The 22,861-nt window shown below is 39.5% G+C and overlaps 1 protein-coding gene across 3 annotated transcripts in view; it reads right to left on the bottom strand.

Moving 5' to 3' along the window:
- LOC131684692 (MFS-type transporter SLC18B1-like) overlaps positions 1–21,041 on the bottom strand; it is a 39,662-nt gene extending 18,621 nt beyond the window's left edge. For 2 of the 3 annotated variants that reach the window (XM_058967785.1, XM_058967786.1), the window contains exon 1: positions 20,010–21,041. In XM_058967785.1, coding sequence (XP_058823768.1) covers positions 20,010–20,120 — 111 coding nt within the window. In that variant the 5' untranslated portion in view covers positions 20,121–21,041. The remainder of the gene's footprint in view (positions 1–20,009) is intronic. The other variant, XM_058967784.1, reaches the window with a different exon arrangement.
- Positions 21,042–22,861: the final 1,820 nt, after the last annotated feature.

The following is a 22,861-nucleotide window of genomic DNA, read 5'->3' as shown; positions in this document are numbered from 1 at the left end:
GAGCAGCTGCCACAAATTTGACCACCATTTGTGGTTCAGACAATGGTATTTAAAACTCTGTTTTAGGTTGGTTTGTGGTAGATGAATTGGCCATCCATTGAGATGCGCAAGGTTGTCCATGACTAAAGCCATGTCAAGTGATCCTCGATTTTTTCGCATAATCACCGATCTTCATGAGGTATATTTTATTGGATAGGGATTATGGTGAATAGCTTTTGGTATAAATATTTCGTTAAAACACCTTTTATTCTTTAAGATATTAACCCTTAAACTTTATTGCATGATAAAATTGTAAATTTTATATCTCAAAAACTACTGAAGATTATTCAATGATTTTTTGCACACTTATGGAATGATATTTGCACTATTTCATACAAATATTTTTTCTGTATAATTATGTGGATAACGGTACTTTTAATCTATTTAAAAACTTCAATTGAATTTTTTCTTGGGTTCTTCACGCTAAAAAAATGTCAAAACGTATGTCAAATTATGCGGCAATCTTTCACCTTCAATAATCTGTATTAATCATTTTTCATTTTTGTTCCTATCGAGAGTTATAGAGGATTTCATAACAGTGCGCTCTTTCAACACGGCCCACTTTGAGGCAGCCCGCGAGAACGTACATATTGGCAACGCCGCACGTGGAAACGTCCTAATGCGCATCGCTTTTGAAGGAGCGTATCTCATGTGCAAAATTGGCATCTCTGAGATTAAAGCAAAAAGTCAAGCTTTTCTTTATGGATTATTGAAGGTGAATGTTTTGTTCAGGAGTTATTTAATTTTCTGTCACTCAATACCTCGGACAAGCGCGCCGATGAGCAAAGTTGAGTAGTAGGCATGTTTTAAACTGCGTTGACATATTTTTTTGCAAATTGACATTTTTCACCACATTTTATTGTCAGCTCATTTGTCTAAGAGGTAGCACGGTATATTGCGAATCTTTTCTTAAATCCAACATTACAACTTTTCAGTCATGCGCCATCGGGCCTTGCGTTAAATTACGCGCCCATTTAATTTGCATCAGTGCGAGTGAAAAAACGTTTTGACGTTTGTTTTTGTTTTGATCGCACTCGAGTGTTTCCCATATAGCAAGAACTCGACGAAATGCTAGATTATCTCAAAATAGACAAAGTTTGCTCAAAAAAACATTCGATTGTTTTATGTTATAAATATGGGTCGATCACACGAATTATGTAATCCGTTAGAAAAAAACATAAATGTATTCGTCGTATCTGGTTAACCTACCTAACGTATCCATGTGGAGTGATAAATTTAAAAATTATATTGGTCAACACATGTGTGGCATATGTCGTAATGGGCTCAAAAAATACTACGAAAATAAACATGGACATGAACAAAACACAATGTTCGTTAAATTTTCAATTTTTCATCCCATGTTTATAGTAATGGGTTCCTCAATTACGCGTTTAGAATATAGGATTTTTTTTCTTCTTATAGTGTTTGCCAAAGTAATGGAACTGGAATATTCGTTGACTCAACAGGTTCATGCGGAAAACTGTAACGTTTATGATTAACTGAAGTTCGATAAAATAGGAATATCTTACCAGAACTTGGAGAACCACAAATTAACAGAAGCAATAGCGATAAAAGAAACCTTAACATCGATGCGATTGAACAACAGATTCTAAGTAAACTTTTTTTTATTCAAAAGACACATTGTTGTTTATATCACTCGGTGAAAATAAAAACGTGAAATAAAATGCTGTTGTCATAAGATTTACAAATTTCCTATATTAATGTTGTAGAATAAAAATGAATTTGGATATAACGCAGATATACTCTAACAAAAGTGTTTTTGGTGATGTTAATTGTTAGAAACGTTAAATTATATTAATAAAAAAAATATTAAGCAACTATAATTTTTGTTGTTTACTACGTTCAAAAAATTTTAAAGCATCTCAAAATATCCGGAAAAAAATCATCTTCGATAATCCGTATAGAAAAGTTTACCCTTTTGCACTAATCGAGATGTGGTTTCTTTTAGTTGTGCGATGCGCACTTCCAACGCGATGCGCATTCTGACGTTGCCACGTGCGACGTTGCCAATTCTCGCGGGTTGCATCAAAGTGGGCCGTGCGTTGAAAGAGCGCACTGTTATAAAATCCTCTATAACTCTCGATAAGAACAAAAATGAAAAATAATCAATACAGATTATTGAAGGTGAAAGATTGCCGCATAATTTGACATACGCTTTGAAAATTTTTAGCGTGAAGAACATAAGAAAAAAATCAATTGAAATTTTTAAATAGATGCAAAGTACCGTTATTCACATAATTATACAGTAAAAATATTTTTATGAAATAGTGCAAAATATCATTCCATAAGTGTGCAAAAAATCATTGAATTATATTCAGTAGTTTTTGAGATATAAAATTTACAATTTTATCGTGCAATAAAGTTTAAGGGTTAATATCTTAAAGAATAAAAGGTGTTTTAACGAAATATTTATACCAAAAGCTATTCACCACATTCCCTATTGTTACCAACCAACCGTTAACAATAAATTTAGACCACTTTATGGAGACCATGGTATTGGAAAGAGCTAGCGTAAAATTGAAAAAATAGCAGATAGTAGCTTAATTTGGAAGTGGTAAATTAATAACTTATAATTTTTTAAAAGCAAAACACCCCCCTCTTCACCCCACCTTTATTACAACCCTGATCAAATGATCGACGAACGAATACACGTTTCACATATCTACCGTCACATCTCATGAACGTCACCTATCTGCAATGATGGTAAGACTGACGTTTCCGGAAGAAAGAGAAGGAGAAATTTGCGAGATAGGAAGCAAGAAAAGAGGAATGAGAGAAGATAGCGAGAGTCTGGGAGAAAGTATAGGACAGTGACCGAAGAAAGACGTGTCGGAAAGTTCAAGAAAAAGTGCGTTTGCCCGAAGGTCGAAAAAAGGAAAAGAGACCTCGTGTATGGGACGGATTGGTCATCCGTGCTGCCTGTCCGCTGGGCCGAGTCGAGAGAACTCCTGTCCGGATCCAAGTGACATCGGATACTGCGTCGACCGAAGGAAGGTTCCCGACGACGAAAGCGTTTCGAAGACGGAAAAGGTTGGCGTGTTACGCCGAACCAGACTTAAGCCGGCGAGCTCCGTGCTGGTGGCCAACGAGTACCCGTTTACGTTGGGTCACACGCTGCGGGAGGACGGTAACCACAGCTTTGGAGGTGAGGGTTCTGGTGAGGTCCGGCGGGAATTCCCCCGCTTGCTAGAGCCCAATATCCGATGCGTTGCCGCCCCGTTAGCGAGCACGTGGGACGTCGACAGACAACAGCGAAAGAAGCACTCAAGGCAGTACCACGATTCTGGACACGCCGTGACGCTGCGATCGAGATCGGAACCCAGGAACTCTGTACCAGATATTGGATACCAGCTCAGGAGAAACCAGACGGTAGGAGTGTGGCAAGTACCCTCTTCGTGCATGAAGCTCATGTGTTCCAGAACGGCCGCAACGAACCCCCCCCCCCCTTTCCATCTTCCTTTCCCTTCCACCCTTTCTTAACCGACGATGTAAATCTTAAATAAATATGTTAACCTAATTTGTATTTCGTGCAATTCTATTGTAGATCAAATTCCTGGTTTCCCTATTGTGGGTCTTTCTTGTCAATCTACTTTGAAATGTTTTCGATGGTTAAGGTAAGTGTGTCCTCCTGAAGCAAGCTAGAACGTCGACCTTGAGTGGGTATAGCCGTGAGCTAGTCGGTATTAACAATTGGCGATCCAACTAAAAAAAAAAATATCCTTATTCCAAGAACATTTTCTGCTTGCTCCGGGAGACTCACGATTCGTCTCTCTATTCATCGTGAATGTTTCGTTGTGTGCGTTGAAATAGTTGCTCAAAGATACAACATACGATCCGTTTGATCCACTTAAGGATAAATTATTGAATTATATTCACCATTCAGATTTTTTTGATTTATTTCTCATAGTTGTAATCTTTTTCTATTGAACGATACTGATTGAGTTAAACATATGTAAATATTATTAGGGATCCGAACTAAATTTGAAATTAGGATTAAGTGAATTGAATTGAAAAGTGAATTTATAATAGTATTTAGGATTGAGAATTGATTAGATTTTGAAAATATCTAAATATGGCGCTCAGCACACCACATTTAATAGCAGAGAAACTAAAGCAATTATTTTACGACATTAGGGTTGATCATTTGAATGAAGATGAATTAGATTTCGAACTGGAGGTGCGAGATATTGTGTTTAATGACAATGAAGCGATGTCAAGAAAGAGACGAGCTCTTAGGGAGGTGTTAAAAGAGGAAAAGGCGGAGGAGAATCCTAATAGGACGAAGATTTTAGTAGGGAAACGGGATCCTAGGGAGGATTTCAGAACTTGTAGGGACAAGTTCACAGAGCTAGACGACATTATTCAAACATCTACGAAAGATGTACCGCTTAGGTGTCAATCAAGATTGTTGCACCTGGGAAGTCGGCTGATCCGCTTGGAAGATCACATGACCACTGAGGGTAAAATTGAGGTCGCTAAAATGCAGGAAGCAGTGCTGTCACGTCTGAACACATTCTATTACGGGAAACGAACAATAATATCAGAGGAGCAGGATGGTACGGGAATTGATAGGTTGTTTGGAGAGAATGAGAATCCAGTAGATAAAATTCCAGGAGCAATCCCAAGTTCTACCGGACTAGTACCACTTGTGCCGTTAGTGGAACAAACGGGAAATGTTCGATTGTCAGAAAATGAGAAAGATATTACACAGTCCTTGTTTAGGTTGGGGTTACTTAACGGTGATTTGAAACAGGCTGAATCGACCGATGTCAAAGAAGCATTGGTGGCACTAGAGCATGAAATCAATTCACTGCGGAGATACAAGGAGTTGCACTCCAATCTTCCGACTAACCTAAACCAGATTGTGACCACGACGGTTGGGCTAGTACACCAGACCACCTACACGGGTACAATCCTTAAACAAAAGGGGCCGGAGATCGACAGTTCAAACGGGCATTCATCTCAATGTGCACCACGACCAATGGCTAGCGATTTAACCGTTCCTGGTGATTGGAGTGATTTCTCACAATTCCAAAGCAGCCATGGGTCCGGCAACCATTTCACAATCCCAATCACGATGCCAAGCTATCCGATAGCGACGATCGTTGCTTCCGCACTTAGTCCCGAGACTTCATCCATATATCCCATGATCAAGTTCCACACACAAACAACGACCACAAATACGTTTCCGCGCGTAACAACTTCCATATACCCTACTCCAAATGCAGCTAAGGGAGTCGTGCCGGTATCGCACGCCCCTTATTACACACCAATTACTTTCTTTTCCAATACCACTCCTACATCGCAATATGAACGAGGGCAAAATAACCAGGCTTGGTCATCAGCTAATTCGGGGAGGTTTCCGGTCACAGTGGGGGGAACTCAAAACCCTTCATCAATGTCTGCTCCCATTCCACACAATTGGACAAGTACTGGTAAAACCTACACTCCTCACATTCAATTTAACGAGCAAATATTGCCTCGCCAGGTTCAGGCTCCAGTACCTTTTCAGTATCCTGGCGCTGCTGAACCGAATAGTGGTCAATTTGGCCACAAATCGCTACCTGTGTCGAAATGGAAACTTGACAAGTACGCCGGCACCGATCAGGGACTCAAGTTAAATGAATTCTTGGTCCTGGTGTCGCAACTGGCCCTATCGGAAAGAACCTATGAAAGTGAGCTGTTTGACTCCGCTTTTCATTTGTTTACGGGACCAGCTCTGAACTGGTACATGACCATGCGTTCTTCGGGACGCCTTCTCAGCTGGCAGCATTTGGTCAACGAACTCCGGAAAACGTTTGCTCACCCTGAGCTCGATTCGCTGGTTCGCTCTAGGGTTTACCAAAGGCGCCAGCAGAGAAATGAAACATTCCAAGAGTATTACTATGACATGGAAAGCATGTTCAGGTCGATGATTGTGCCCATGAGCGAAAATGAACAGCTCGATATTCTTAAAAGGAATATGAGGGCAGACTACAAAAAAACACTTCTTTGGAAGCCGATCTTTAATATACCAGAGTTGCTAGAAGCGGGGCATATGATAGATGCGTCAAATTTTTCGTTGTATGCCAAAGTATTTGGCAACGAAAAATCAACGAGTGCTATTTCAGAAACTACGTCTGATAAGGGCGACTGGAAGGGCAATAACAATCGGCCCCCTTTTAAACCTAATCAACAACAAGGGTCAAATCCCACCAAGTCAACTGAGGCAAACAAAAAAACAAAAGGAAGCCCAGAAGGCAAGAAAATAAATCAACCTCCACCAGCAGCTCAAGGAAAGGAACCGAACCCAAAGGAGGGCCCTTCTAAGCCATCACGTACTTTAGAGACCCTTATAGATGCTCATCGCCCCCCCCGTAGTTATGAGTGTCTGTACTGCCGACAAACAAGTCATACGCTGGAGCAGTGTAGGAACTACAAAGGTTCTCTATGTATGGTGTGCGGATTCAAAGGTTTCGAAACGCATAATTGCCCATTCTGCCAAAAAAACGGCTTGCAGGCGGTCAGAAATCGCCGACCGTCGAGCCCAAACGCGTAAATTTGGTTCCGTCAGGAGTTACCCTTTCTGAGTTTTGGGAACCTGTTCGGGAAGATCTATATTCGAGCGATCAGGTCCTTAATATTTCTATTAAAGATACCAACGACAACCGACCTTACGCCAACATCAAGATTTATGGCCAACCCTCACAAGGTCTACTAGACTCTGGGAGCCAATTAACTTTAATTAATGAAGATGTTTTCCGTAGACTTAACAATCAAAGGCTGAGACCATTGGACCGACCCACGGTGGTACGCTCTGCAAATGGGTCAAAACTAGAAGTACTCGACCAGCTTTCCATTCCTTTCAATTTCGCAGGTCGCATTAAGATAATCCAAACCTTAGTGGTTAGAACTTTAGCTGTCGATTGCATACTTGGTATGGACTTTTGGCAGAAATTTCAGATATGGCCAACTATGAGGGACTGTGCTACTCTCGAAGTACATTCTTCTGCCACAGACTCGTTTACCGAGTCGGAGTTAAAGCAGCTCACAGAAATAAAAGAACTGTTTCTGGGTGCCCGCCAGGATGGTTTGACTGTAACCCCTCTGATCGAACACGAGATCAAGATTGACGAAAAATGGGAAGGGAAAACCCCAGTACGCCAATACCCATATTCTCTTTCCCCTAAGGTGCAACATAAGGTAGCGGATGAATTGGAGAGGATGTTATCGATTGGAATAATCGAGAGATCCCACTCAGATTGGTGCTCCAATGTGGTGCCGGTTATAAAACCAACTGGAAAGGTTCGTCTCTGTTTGGATGCTCGTAAAATAAACGAGAGAACTGTACGTGACGCATATCCCTTGCCCCACCCAGGCCGAATTCTTGGACAGCTTCCAAAAGCCAAATACCTTAGTACGATAGATCTGTCGGAAGCATTTCTCCAAATTGCGTTGAAGAAGGGCTCTAGACGATACACTGCGTTCAGTATCCAGGGCAAGGGCATGTTCCAATTCACCAGGTTACCGTTCGGGCTTGTGAACAGTCCAGCAACCCTGTCCCGTCTGATGGACAGGGTCCTCGGGCACGGTGAATTGGAACCGAACGTCTTCGTATACCTTGACGATATTGTCATAGTATCGGAGACGTTCGAGCATCACGTACAGCTCCTTACAGAAGTAGCGAAACGCCTAACAGAAGCGAACCTTTCTATAAACCTTGAAAAATCTAAGTTCGGCGTTAGTGAATTGCCGTTTCTAGGATACTTGTTGTCAACCGAGGGCCTTAGGGCCAACCCAGACAAAGTCCGAGCCATTGTGGATTACGACCGGCCTAATACGGTCACTAAGCTTCGGCGGTTCCTAGGAATGGCAAATTACTATCGCCGATTCATAGGGGACTTTAGCGGAATTACGTCCCCCCTAACAGACTTGCTGAAAACCAAGTCGAAGGTATTGGGTTGGAACGAATCGGCTGAAGAAGCATTCCACCTAATTAAGGAAAAGCTAATCTCAGCTCCTGTTCTAACTTGTCCGGACTTCTCAAGGGAATTCACCCTTCAAACCGATGCCAGCGATGTTGCTGTCGCAGGAGTCTTGACTCAAGTTCAAGACGGATTCGAAAGAGTGGTCGCTTTCTTTTCACACAAGCTGACAACTCCTCAAAAGAATTACCACGCATGCGAAAAAGAAGCATTGGCTGTTCTTTTGTCCATCGACGCCTTCCGGGGCTACATCGAGGGTTCCCATTTTACGGTGATCACCGACTCAGCAGCCTTAACTCATATGATGACGGCGAAATGGAAAACGGCATCTCGGTGCAGTCGATGGTGTCTGGAGTTACAGCATTACGATATGACGATTTGTCATCGTCGAGGTAAAGAAAATGTGGTGGCAGACGCACTCTCCCGTAGTGTATCAGTTGTCGCTGCCGCCGCCGGTGCAAGTACAGTTTCTCCTTCGTCCCCCACAACCAAACTGAACGCAAATTCTATCAACGCTGCCGAGACGTTATATGATGATCTACTGAAAAAAGTTTCCGAGGAACCAGACAAAAATGTAGATTTTCAGATTCGGGAAGGGGTACTATACAAGTACGTCGCGAATCCCAGTGAGCCGCACGATGATAGGTTCGACTGGAAAATATTTCCACATCCTGCCGAACGTAACCTCATCATATACGAATGTCATGATAATTCGATGCATTTGGGCATCGATCGAACCCTCAGTCGAATTCGTCTGCGATATCATTGGCCTCGGATGGTACTTGACGTACGTGAATATGTAGGTAAATGTGCCACCTGTAAAGAAACGAAAGCCCCTAACATTGCTTTAGCACCACCGCTAGGCGAACAACGAATTACATCCCATCCGTGGCAGATTATCGCCTTAGACTTCATAGGTCCATTGCCTAGAAGTCGTAATCAAAATCAATATATTTTATCTATCGTAGATCTTTTCAGCAAGTGGATAATGCTGATCCCATTCCGTAAGATTGAGAGTAAAAACCTCTGCAAGGCATTGCGAGACCACTGGTTCTACCGGAATTCAGTGCCCGAGGTACTCATTACGGATAACGCTTCGTGCTTCTTGTCTCATGAGTTTCGTTCGCTCTGCTCCCGGTTCGACATTCGGCATTGGCTAAACTCAAAGTACCATTCACAGGCAAACCCTGTCGAACGGGTTAACAGAACAGTAAACGCCGCCATACGAACCTATGTAAAAACGGATCAAAAACTCTGGGACACAAAGTTGTCCGAAGTAGAAGCTGTTATGAACACTTCGGAACATTCTGCGACAGAACTAACCCCTTTTTTTTCGACGCATGGTTACGAAATGTTCATTAAAGGATCTGATCATAGCTTCGGTAATGACGATCCAAAAATATCCACCGAAGAGCGTGCACGACGACAAACTGAAATGTTTGGCAATATTAATAATTTTATTCAAAGTAATCTTAAAGTAGCCCACCAGGAAGGCCTCAATCGATATAACCTTCGGCATCGAGCATTTGGAAAACCATTACAGGTAGGCCAAATGATCTATAGACGCAATTTAAAGCAATCAAGCGCTTTAGATAACTACAATGCCAAGTATGGGCCACAGTACCTACCGGCGACAATAATACGGAAAATAGGATCATCATCATACGAGATCGCAGATCTTGATGGCAAATCACTGGGCGTATGGCCTGCCGTGCACCTCAAACCTGCTTAAAACCGAACAACTACTCTATCCAACTCAGTGCTTACACTTGAGAAATGGAATAACTTGTACGGGTAACAATTATTCCCTTTCCGCAATGGGTTCGTTCGACCGACAAAATATAAAATAAATATTGAATTGCGTTCTAATCGGTTTGGCGAAAAGCAATTCTCTCTCCTTCAAAGTAGGTCCTTTTAGAGTTAGTAATCGGTAATTTTCCATTGCTGAAATAAACTTTTGCCTACGTGTATATACGATACCAGCATCAATCAGGATTTGTTTTGATTCCCACCATGGTTGGCGTTGTCAAATTAATTATTTCACTTTAAAAATGTGACAACTACCTAGTGGCTCGCATCTTTGCTAGAAAGAAGGGAAAGCGATAAGTTGAGGGACCGTTCGTTTGGAAAAAACGACTTGGTCACAGACATAAACAGATGCAAAACTTTCTCTGTCTGTGAGATATATGATAAGTTTTCATAACTTGCAATAGTGAAAATCCGATGAAGTAGCAGGTTATTTGCCTCGTCGTAGGATTAGAAGAGGGATCTTATCTTCTAATTAGCAGCGTCTATGGAGATATCGCTGGTCTGCTAGATGGATGATAGTTAAGGTAGACTAGGAAATTAAGGATGAATGAAAAGAGGAATGAATGGGAAATGAAAGAGTTCAAAGGGTACCCAAATGTGTGAGATTGTGAACGGGAATATTAGAATAAATATATACGACGTCTAGGAATAAGTAATTAAAAATATAGAATCAAAACAGGATTACAATAAATAAAAATAAAATAGGAATGCGACAAATTTATTAACAGCAACCTAATCAGTAAATTCAGTTGGAATTGATTTACAGCGCAGAAAGGTAAATTCAGAATATCCATCTGCAGCAAGGGTTTATAATCCAAACAAAACAAACGGATCCGGAGAATTGTTTAACCGATGAACACTATTTCACGTAGGCCTCGATTCAGGAAAATGTCAATCCATGAAAAAAAATTACAACTCACGTACTCCGTGTTTGGTAATTATTTTTATTGGGAGGAGGGATGATTGTTACCAACCAACCGTTAACAATAAATTTAGACCACTTTATGGAGACCATGGTATTGGAAAGAGCTAGCGTAAAATTGAAAAAAATAGCAGATAGTAGCTTAATTTGGAAGTGGTAAATTAATAACTTATAATTTTTTAAAAGCAAAACACCCCCCTCTTCACCCCACCTTTATTACAACCCTGATCAAATGATCGACGAACGAATACACGTTTCACATCTCTACCGTCACATCTCATGAACGTCACCTATCTGCAATGATGGTAAGACTGACGTTTCCGGAAGAAAGAGAAGGAGAAATTTGCGAGATAGGAAGCAAGAAAAGAGGAATGAGAGAAGATAGCGAGAGTCTGGGAGAAAGTATAGGACAGTGACCGAAGAAAGACGTGTCGGAAAGTTCAAGAAAAAGTGCGTTTGCCCGAAGGTCGAAAAAAGGAAAAGAGACCTCGTGTATGGGACGGATTGGTCATCCGTGCTGCCTGTCCGCTGGGCCGAGTCGAGAGAACTCCTGTCCGGAACCAAGTGACATCGGATACTGCGTCGACCGAAGGAAGGTTCCCGACGACGAAAGCGTTTCGAAGACGGAAAAGGTTGGCGTGTTACGCCGAACCAGACTTAAGCCGGCGAGCTCCGTGCTGGTGGCCAACGAGTACCCGTTTACGTTGGGTCACACGCTGCGGGAGGACGGTAACCACAGCTTTGGAGGTGAGGGTTCTGGTGAGGTCCGGCGGGAATTCCCCCGCTTGCTAGAGCCCAATATCCGATGCGTTGCCGCCCCGTTAGCGAGCACGTGGGACGTCGACAGACAACAGCGAAAGAAGCACTCAAGGCAGTACCACGATTCTGGACACGCCGTGACGCTGCGATCGAGATCGGAACCCAGGAACTCTGTACCAGATATTGGATACCAGCTCAGGAGAAACCAGACGGTAGGAGTGTGGCAAGTACCCTCTTCGTGCATGAAGCTCATGTGTTCCAGAACGGCCGCAACGAACCCCCCCCCTTTCCATCTTCCTTTCCCTTCCACCCTTTCTTAACCGACGATGTAAATCTTAAATAAATATGTTAACCTAATTTGTATTTCGTGCAATTCTATTGTAGATCAAATTCCTGGTTTCCCTATTGTGGGTCTTTCTTGTCAATCTACTTTGAAATGTTTTCGATGGTTAAGGTAAGTGTGTCCTCCTGAAGCAAGCTAGAACGTCGACCTTGAGTGGGTATAGCCGTGAGCTAGTCGGTATTAACACTATCCAATAAAATATACCTCATGAAGATCGGTGATTTTGCGAAAAATTCGAGGATCACTTGACATGACTTCATGATGTGCTGTCTGATTACAGTACTTGCACGTACGAGTTTGTCCCTCATGGGTGCATAAGGGTGTCCCAAAATGACATCATGTTAAAAAAGTCATCGGGCTCACTTCTTAAATGAAAGGTTAGGGTATCAGGACCACTTTCTTCTTGGGAGTGAATTTGTTAAAACGCTCCCTACTAGTGGTGAATTTTGATTTTTTGTAAAATGGGCCGATTTTGGGTAAAATTTCAAATTCATGCTTGTTGAAGTGCTCCTGAACTGTCTTAGATTTTTTTTCAGTATTTTTTTTATTTTTCTAGAGATCCAAATGGAGAAGTTTGGTTAGTTAGTTTGTACAAATTGTGGATTATAAGAGCGGCAGAGCCTTTAAAACTTGGTAAAAAGTTTAATTTTTGGTGTTTTTCATTAGTTTTTCTTCAAAAATAGGTATCTACAAAATTTTAAAAGTATTGAAAACACTTCAAATAGTTGAGCCAAATGTAGGGGCTGAAGAAAGTGTATAGCTACGGCTAATGGGGTATTAGTTATTAGTTAAGTTTTTGCTAGATATCATTTTGATATTTTATGCTATTTATAAAAAATAACACTTTTCTACAAAATAAACCAATTTCAGTGTGCTTAGTCCGCATTTTGTTTTTCGCAAAATAGGAGGAAAATGATGACAAATGGCGTTTTTTGCTTGTCTCTGCTACATCAGAATCAGTATTCGTCAGTTGTAAAGTTCAAGAAAGCAATCAAATCATTCTAAAACAAACTTAGAGCAAGAAATATAGAAAATCGTAATGATTAAATACCGAAGCGAATGAAACTTGTACTCAAAAATGATAGGAATTCGATCGACTGATAAATGTAGTGTTAAGTATTACCGGATATTTACTTGAATAATGCATTTTTTGGGAAAAACTATATTTTTTCTTAGTGAACGTATAAATGCAGGAACAACTTTTTTTTACTTAAACTGCCATAACAAACAAAAAAACCTGTTTTAATCCACCTAGCGGTGTAATTGTGCCTTTCTCAATGATGAACACGAGAATTTTTTAGGTGCTTATATTTATTAAAAGCTTTCAAATGTATACATTACAATTTTATTATACATGACTTGACAACTATATACAAGAAAAGAAATCATTATTCGAGTTCTAAAATTTTGCAAAAGAAGAACTAGCCACGGTAATATTAAATTGAAAAAAGGAGCGAAATCGGTAAAGTCCCAAAAAGGCAATGTTTATAAAAAAATTTTCGAGATTACATAAAATCTCGACGTTTCATGCATTTTAGAGATGTTTGGCATCAAAAATACGAATTCGATTTCTGAAATTTCATGGGGTATCCCCTTTGAAAAAAATTTTGAGATCCGGCTTACATGGGAGTTTCATATGTGACCGGGCGGTTTACTCTATATTTCCGGAACCATAAAAGCGATCCGTTCAAAATTTTATAGACATCTTTGGGGATATTATAGCTATCATTTGGGACTAAGTTTGTGAAAATCAGCCCAACCATTTCCGCGAAACTGATGTGACTTCGTTAATTTTGAAAGATGGCGGTTTTCCCAGGGCACTTCGGAATCGTCTATGGTGTTCAATGTAGTCAACGAAAGCTTGGTTGTCCGTCGGTGACCTAGAACTGCAAATTGTTGTTTGAGTTTGTTGAGGGACATTTTAGCTAAATTTTTACCTTTTTGGCTTTCATCGGAGCATCGGTTTGAATCGCAATTTGCTATGTGATCGCACGCCACAACCCGTAAGCCATCTCTGAGAAAAATGAGTGACATTTTTGGTCACACACACAGACGCATATACACACATACATACATACATACACAAATACATACACACGCACAGACATTTGCCGAACTCGACGAACTGAATCGAATGGTATATGTCACTCGGCCCTCCGTTAAAAGGTCGGTTTTCAGAGCAATTGCAATACCTTTCTATTGAGAAAGGCAAAAAAACGCATCAAAGCTTCCAAATTTTGAGAAGCATGGCAAATTAGGCTTTAAAATAAACTTAGAAAATTTGGTGCAGTACTTTTGACTGAAAAAAGTTAATCTGAGAAAATGGGATGAAAGGATAAATAAGTGACACATTTTTCGCTTAAATTGCCATAACAAACCAACAAGATGCACTAGTGTTTCCAAACTTCGAGAAAAATTGTTGATTACACTTTAAAATAAACACTGAACATCTGGAAGAGTTTGTGTGAATAGAGAAAAAGTTAGCCAAAAAATAGTAGGGTGAGCGTATAAATGTGGGACACCACTTTTTTCACTTAAACTGCCATAACAAGCGAACGAAACGCACTTGGGTTTCGAAATTTCGAGAAACATCGTTGATTAAGTTTCAAAATGAACGATGAAAAATTGGTACAGTTTCCTTGAACGATAAAAAAAGTTATACTGAAAAAACAGGGTGAACAATATAAATATGAGACACACTCTAGAAAGGTTATGCAATCAATCTGAAAATCGTCAACCCGAGCGTTCGTGTGTAGGTGCAAAGTGTATTAAGAATGTAATAGACATTTCCACAATTATATTGAACATAATCGGTCATAGAGTCATAGTTTGAAGAAATGAGAAAGGCATAATTGCACTGCTAGGTGGATTAAAACAGGTTTTTAGGAGTAGACAAACTAGAGCACAACACATTTTTCGAAACACACATGCGTAAAATTTGGTCTTCCTCTCGAAGACCGGTGGTTACTTTGCAGACAGTCGCCGAAAGATCTAATTTTCTTCTATCCAAAAATGTTACAAAATCGAAAATCGGCTGAAAATGATAACGTAGCTAATTTCGTTGTGCTGAAAGTCCTAGAAAATGTTTATTTTTGCTATAAATAAAGATTTTGTGTATACAACGTTATTTTGTATCGCATTTGCTATACTAGTTCATTTAAATAGTTCAAATTCACTGTGGCACTGTGTAATCTGCAACAACTTAACGAACTCTAAATAGTTGATACATTTTACTATTGACTTTCAACTGACAATAACATCGAACTGAATAAAGAAACGAGTTTTTATTTAAAAAAAACTCCTCGAAACATTGAGAAAACTTCTACTTGGCACATTGACGATCCCTTGTACATTGAAAAAGTCCAACACTATTCACTATCACATATCATAATCAAATACCTGTTGATAAAAAAATCTTTTACAGATTTTTTTTGCACGGTTTCTCGAAATAGCACGAATTTTTTATTTCAATATAACGAGAATTTTTTTGCACGGTTTCTCCAAATACAACAGATTTTTTTGCACCGTTTTTTTTGCGCGGGACGCATACCCGCGCAAAAAAAAAAATTCGGTGTATAGCGACCACGAATAGTCGTTCGAGATCGTTATTATCAGTTTTATGTTTGGTCGAGAGCCAGTTGAACACTGAGATAAGCACACCGCCACCAGGTTTTTCCCTGTACTGTCTGATCTGATCATTCATCCACGTGTCAGTCAGAACAATAACATCATATTCGACCTCTGAAACAGCGATGAACAACTCGTTAATTTTTGTGCGGTGTCCTCACCTTCTGATAGTAGATACTAAGATATTCCTGCAAGTAATGTTCTCATAGTTGAGCAGTAGAAATACAAGTAGCGATAGTGGTGGCGTCCGCCTGTGATAGCGGTTTTCAGCGGGTTCAGCATCTGTATGTCCTACTTTGGAGGAACAAATATATTTATTGCATTTACCTGTGTAAACAAATGCGTGATCCACAAATTGCTGAAAGTAAATTCAACCGAGTACAACAAACACAGCGGGCAAGCAGTAGTGTATAAAAGACAAGAGCGTTGATTTTATTTCCATTAGATGGCCATCCCTACTCTTTTGGTTTCGTACGTAAACTGAACGGAGTACAAAACCGGGTGTTACACTCGTGCTGTCTACACCATGCACGATCTTGTCGATCGAATCCATCGCGTGCTGAGAAAGAGTCACTAGGCCGGTGCCTGAGCACCCGTCTACCTGCCAGTAGTGATATGTAATTCATCTTGCGGCGGAAGTATTGGAGCTGGCGCTTCCCGTGACAACAAAGCGGCCAGGGTTATCCCCCGTCATTTGCATATTCTCGCCTTTCGAAAGGACGAAGAGCCAAACAAATTGCTTACCGGAGTGAGCATTGCCCAGGGTGCTGTGTTGTCTAATGATGTAGAACCATTCTGCTGCCAAAGGAGACTGAAAAGAAAGAACCGAATTATGTCTTCCTTCTGTTGGCAGGCGAAGCGATTCAGAGAAAAAAGTAGCCCGTCTTGTTCAGGGCGACCATTATATTCGCATGAAGAGTTTTGATTTGTTATTCTTTCTCTCTCTCTCTGCTTCGTTGGGCATTATATTACATATGCTTGTGTGTACGTTGGGATGACAATTCTCATGTCAAAATGTTTTTGGCAGTTTGTAGGTACCTAGGGTAATGAACCTATTAGCAAACACGTTTCTTATGTCGGATATACGAGATGTGTTTTTATCACTGCTTCTGTAGGTATTTCTAAAGCACGAGTGGACTAAACTGGGTTTGTTATTTTGGAGCAGTTATCAAGAGAACGCAATGAATGGTGTTTATTTTTATAACAGGTTTGCAAGCATTAGTATTTTTACCGATCATATTCTTTAGTTCAGCATCGTTGTATTTTCAATAGGATTTGTTAAGTGGAATTGTTACAGAAACAATCACATCCCTGGCGGAGAGTTTTGATTTATTATTTCTAACAGTTTTGCTCCATACTTTAAAACTGATATATGCCGCCGTTCCTTATGCTGCCTCATTTGAAACACGTGTGGAACTGTGTTGTGTTTTCAGCACATACACTCAGGTTCGATCGACTGGGGAAAATAATTTAGAATTAATTAATTATTTAAGGACAGGAGTGTTTTAGTTCTAGATTCATAATTTTGGCAGTTCTGCATTATCAAACTGACTATTTTAAAACTGGAACTTACCCTCCCAAGCAGCAGTTTGAGCGAGTGCTCTTTTAAAGTTGAATACTTCTAAGTTTTCGATATAGGGGCGCCATTTCAAAGTTTTCGGTCGGAATATTGCCCGATTTTTTGAACGTGAATTACTACTGTTGTACTGAACGAAATAACTAGATTTTTGCACTACATTGACGAAACATAACAATTTTCTTACCAATCCCATTGCACGTACAATTATTATAAGCAACGAAAATAATCGATTTTATGAAAACAGTCATTAACTTAAATTGTGCTATGATTGGTGAATAATGTGCGACCAACGAGGGAGAATTTTTGTGCATTGTTAATCCCTCCTATTTGATGACGAAAGATGCTTCTCACACGTACTTATAAGCGTTGGTCTATTTGAATTTGAAAATTATTTGAAACGGCCCGTTTCTTTAAAACTATGGGAGTTGCAATTGGTATTTTCTTAAAACTAGGATTATGAGAATTTCTTTAAACTGTTATGATTTGATAATTTTCTTTTTGCTAAGGTTAATGAATTAAATTCAGTTTAAACTAGGGAGATAAATTTATTATTTCATTAAAGACAGTGACACAGAAATAAAGGAATATTTAAACATAGGAACAGCGTCTGGACAGTGGACAAGGGTGCGATTCCTTGAAGCGTACCGGCTTGAAGAATTTTCTCATTGTTGGTGGCGGCAGTTAAGGTTAGTGTGTCGCTTAGTTTTGGGGTCAAGATAAAACACTGCCGTTCTACGCATATTCCTCCCATAGAACATGGGACAATTATGCTAACTGCAGCAGTGCACACTTATTTTATATGATAATCTCTACAGAAAGGAGTGCATGTGAAACAGGTCCTCAGCAAGTTTTATAGGCGTCGGCGTTATGTTATGTTCTACCATAGACCATGCGGTAGACTTGGGTGCAACTCCCAACTCCTACTCTGCAGAAGGCAAAGAATTCTTCACATTTTCCTTTCGATCATGCCCATATGAGCCTGCCTAGTTCTAGTTTTCCATTCTAAGTTTATAACTGATTCGCTCTAGAATACCTATCCGTCTTTCAATTTCATTGCTTTCGTTTCTCTTAGTCTCAAATTTGCCGAAAATAGCCAACAAAATCGATACAGAATCAATTTTAGCTAGTTAATTTGAAAGCAGCAATTGTTGCTATTTTATGAATTATTGCATTAGATCGGTTATTCCGATATTCGGATTTAATTTTCTATAGATTCCTGTATGATAGCTCTGCAAAGGGCTTTTATTTGTTATAGTGGTTAAAGGAAAACTACGTTCAACATTTAATTTGCCTGACTTTTACACAAAATTTCCGAAGATATTAACCAGCGATGCCAACCTTCCAGTTTAAACTGGATTCTTCCAGTTTTTTTATAACATCCAGTCAAAAAGACAATCGGAAAAATCTTTCAATTTTTTGAAATTTGAGCCAGTTTTATCCAGTTTTTTAAAATATTCATTTACTTATTTTTTTTTTCTCACAAATTGTAACTTGATTCATAGAATTTTCAAGCAAGCCATGGGATGATGTCGAGTACCCCAGAATAAGATTTTAATCCACCGTAACCTGAACTCTTTTTATACCACTTGTGAGTAAAACGGTTCGGCAATGTACATTTTGGTTCGATTTCAATCAAAAACTCAAACATAAACGTGGCAGTACATTGTGTCAAATATTTTGATGAACATTTGTTGAATTCTCAGCTAGTTGCATAGTGGTAAAGTTTAGCAAATGGTCTTAAAGTTAGGATTTTGTGGATGTGTATATTGAAACCTTCAAAACAGTAAAATTCAACTAACTTTTACAATTACAATCAAATTCGAATGTTTTAGTACTTTTTTAATTTGGACAATATAAAAAAACCGACTCAAATTTTTAGTAAAAGGTATGGAACGTACGTGTTTATTTAAAATTACGTTCATTGAATCGTTGACTTAAACATTACAAGGGTAAAGTAGGTTTTTTTCGAGCATCCAGTTTTTCCAGTTTTTTTCCAAGAAAGGTTCCAGTTTTTTTGAAACAAATGTTGGCAACGCTTATATTAACAATTGCTGCATTTGAATTAATGGCTAAAGTGTCTTTTACTTCACTCCGGTGATGTCTCTGACATTACCCACCCCTCTTTTTTCCTTCATGAAAGCGTTTATAGCTTAGATTTTGTTTTGATCAAGCTTATAATTAATTGTTTTATGATAGCAAGATAGGAGTTGAAGAAAATTCTTGGGATAATGCGCTAATTGGCTCAAAAATGCTCGTGTACTTAGATTTTTCATTAAAGTGTCTTCACAAGTTTTTAATTGTATCCACCTGGGGATTATTCCAAGGGTTGGAGTCCTTGGGAATAATAGGTACTGAAAGATGCTCGATCTGATTCAAGAAACTCAATCATAGCCAGAACAATTCATCGGTATGTGCTTCTGAATGATTTCTGAATAAACCGGGATTCTCCGATATTTTTATGATTTGTATTATTCCTGTTTAGGACGGTTTCACAATAATTCATGCAGTTCTTTCTTGCCGATCATTCGAACCCTTAAGCACTGTGTGGCGACGGGAACCAGCTTTTCTTTGACTCGATTTTCTCGGATCCAATTAAAAAATATTATTTTAAAGTTTAATTTGCAGAAATTCATCGAAACAATGTACCGCAATATAATATATTACCTTATTCCCGATAGTGGATCGTCTTATGAACAATCACAATCATAACAAAGAGAGCTACACAGTTTAAACCATTATTGCACAAAAACTAATATCATCTATAAAATAGGAATATTTCTATTTAGTCATCTTCCGATACAATAATACAATAAGTATGCTTGACCAAAAAAAGTTTAAAAGCCGTCACAATTCCATTTAAAGGACCAATCAGTTCCAAATTATATTTCCTGCGAAAACATAACTATCCCATTGACGGAGTGTTGCGAACATAAATCCTTATATTACCTCGTTGGGAAAGAACGGCGCCTGTAAGCTGACGCAGATTGCATTGCAAAAGTCCGCCAATCCCATAATCATTAGCGTAAGCCACTGTCGTTTGGTAAAATCAAGCGCCATGGCTGCAAAGCGGTTCCGTTCCGCCGATCTGTAAAATCCTTCTGAGGCTTGTGCCGTCGGTTGCACAAACGGTACTCTTCTTCAATCGTTGTTATTGCACTAATTAGAGGCAGACAGGCTAAGACTAATTGCAATTGATAAGGCGATGAATGTTCGATCCAAGATTCGGCCTGCCAATCGAGGACAATAGACGGTGACTAGAACGGCTTCGGCTAGAACACACAATTTCACGCACCACTTCCAGTGTTTGCAATACACGATTACGAGATCACGTTGAGCGCGGTTTGGACGACACTTCGATCTGCACTGATGGGGTCACTTTTTCCTACTGCGTAGTGAGGATGGCTACTACGGCTATGTTTGTTGGATGCCTCTCGATGTTTTGTCTAACGGAGGTTAGTGGAACGATTACAACCTTCAATTGCTAATTTATTTTGCAAATACTAAACGTTTCCTGTGAGGGACTCGAAAAACATGACCAGTGAAAAATACGTTCTAGTTGGCACAATTTGATTACTTTTTCCGCACTTTAAAGCAGCGCAAATCTGGATTCATTGAACTTTTGCCATATACTATCACTTGGTGCTCAGTGAAACGCGAACCGAGAGCACATTTGCCTATCTCATCTCCGGGTCGTAGGTACCGATAAACGTACGACCTTCGAGCACAGGAGCAGGGATTTTCTTTTGCACATTTTGAGGATCACGCAGAACACAGAACTAAAATTGCTTGTTATCTTTTCATACACTTTCAGTTTGATTGTTCTCACCACGTGACGTGCTGTTCACAGTAAAGTTTCCAACACCAAACTGCTGAAAAATAGTTGAACTTCTATCGGGGAAAGACTTCAACTATTACGCTCGTAGGACAAGATCAATTGCAAACCGCTTCGTACCGATGCTCCGGATGGACTGATTTCGAACTTGCTTCCGATCATCTCAAGTAGAACTCAACCCGAGAGTTGGTCTTATCGATCGGATTGTGTCTCGCATCCCCGACGACGATTATCGTTACGTGCGTTACGTTTGGGCTGCGTTCTGAAAGCTGGCTGGCAGTATCGATCGGCACATGTGTAATCGAGATGAATCGAACAGCACAGAATAATGCCGAGTTTATGATGGTTGGCCTGTAGTGTTTCTTATCAGTAAGCCCCGGAACGTCACAGTGAATAGACACTGTGTGCATCTAAAAGATAGTCAGGAGGAGAAAGTTATTTTGCTTATTACCTGCTTTGTTTGATCGTCTGACTAAAACACTCTACATCAGCACACAGGTCATACCTGCGGGGTGTTGTGATTCTTTGATATTTCTAAGAGCATTACAGAATCAACAATGTCGGTAGCAATACATGTAGGAATACAATGAGATAGAGGTGGTATATGGGTGAGAGTATACTGTGAACTGATACTTCGAATAAAGGCAAAAAAAGTATTTCAAGACATAATTAGTATTTCAATCAAATCGTAATTAATTGCTTAATCAAAACAGACAATTCTCGTGAAATAGTAATTCCGACCAAGCATTTTTAGCGAAGAGTTTCTCAAGCTCCGGAACAACGTATTTTCGTGAAAAATTTCTATAATATTCTATAGTTAAAAGGTGAAATAACGATGGAAGCTAGTCATTTTTAGATACAAATTTGAACTGTTTTTTGATGTTGTAGTATGTACATCGACGTAATCAGTAATCAGAATATATTGGCTTTCATCGACAACTTGTAAGCGGGAATATTTTTCTCGAACGTACTATTTGTGCCCTGTACTGTTTTTGTTCCCTTCCCTTTCTACACTTTCCCCACGACATTTGCGTAAGTAACTTTAACTGATAAGAGAAGTGCACAAAAAGGATGCGAGGATTTTCTAAAAGCCACTCTGGTACCTTATCGGATATCCGTCATTTCGGATTATGTTGTTCTCTTTATCGTTCGTTTCGCTTATTGCTCATAGTTGGTTCAAAATATATCTGTTTTTGTTTGAAAAAGCCTGGAATTGGCGGTGCACACTGCACAGTCTTTCCAAATAGGCAAAGACGTAATCGAAATTGTTTTGACCATGGAAAGCCGATTTTGAGCTATTGTGATTTAGCAAAGTTGGTTTATAAAATATTTCCCACCTTATAGATGCATTAGTTTGGTGATTAATCCCTTTATAGCTGAGAGACAATTGTTTGGTTGGTCATTTATGAAAATAAAATAGAACTTCCATCAGCAAAGTTATAGGGCATAATCAACTTTTCTGAAGAGACTGTTTCTATCTGTTGATTTTGATAAACATCTGTGGAGCTTTTTTGATACTCATAAAATGCACTATTTTTATTGTATGAATTTACATCCGTTGAGATTTAGGAATATTTTGCACAGAAAAAAATCCGTTCATAAATTCATGAACAAAAAATCACGATTTCGCGAACTGAGTGACTTACGAAAATCGTGACCAAGTTCTTGAAATTATGGATAACAATCCTCGTATTCATGAAACTATGTGTTTTTTTAAAACACTGGTCATGATTTCAGGAGCTTAGTCGCGATTTTCGTGATTTCTCATCACGTTACTGTGACATTTTGTTCATGATTTTAATATCGGATTTTTCTGGCAGAGTAGCATGGTTTATGTCCATAATTTCGGGGTTTTAGTCACTACAATCGTAATCTATATTCACATTTTCGTGATATTTAATTCACGAGTTTCGTGTTGATTTCTTTTTTGGCAGGGTGGTGTGACTTATGTTCATGATTTCAGGAT

This window comes from Topomyia yanbarensis, chromosome 2 (genome assembly GCF_030247195.1).
Source record: "Topomyia yanbarensis strain Yona2022 chromosome 2, ASM3024719v1, whole genome shotgun sequence".
Taxonomy (NCBI): Eukaryota; Metazoa; Arthropoda; class Insecta; order Diptera; family Culicidae; genus Topomyia; species Topomyia yanbarensis.
Note: the sequence above shows the minus strand (reverse complement) of the source record. Positions and strands in the feature narration are given on the sequence as shown.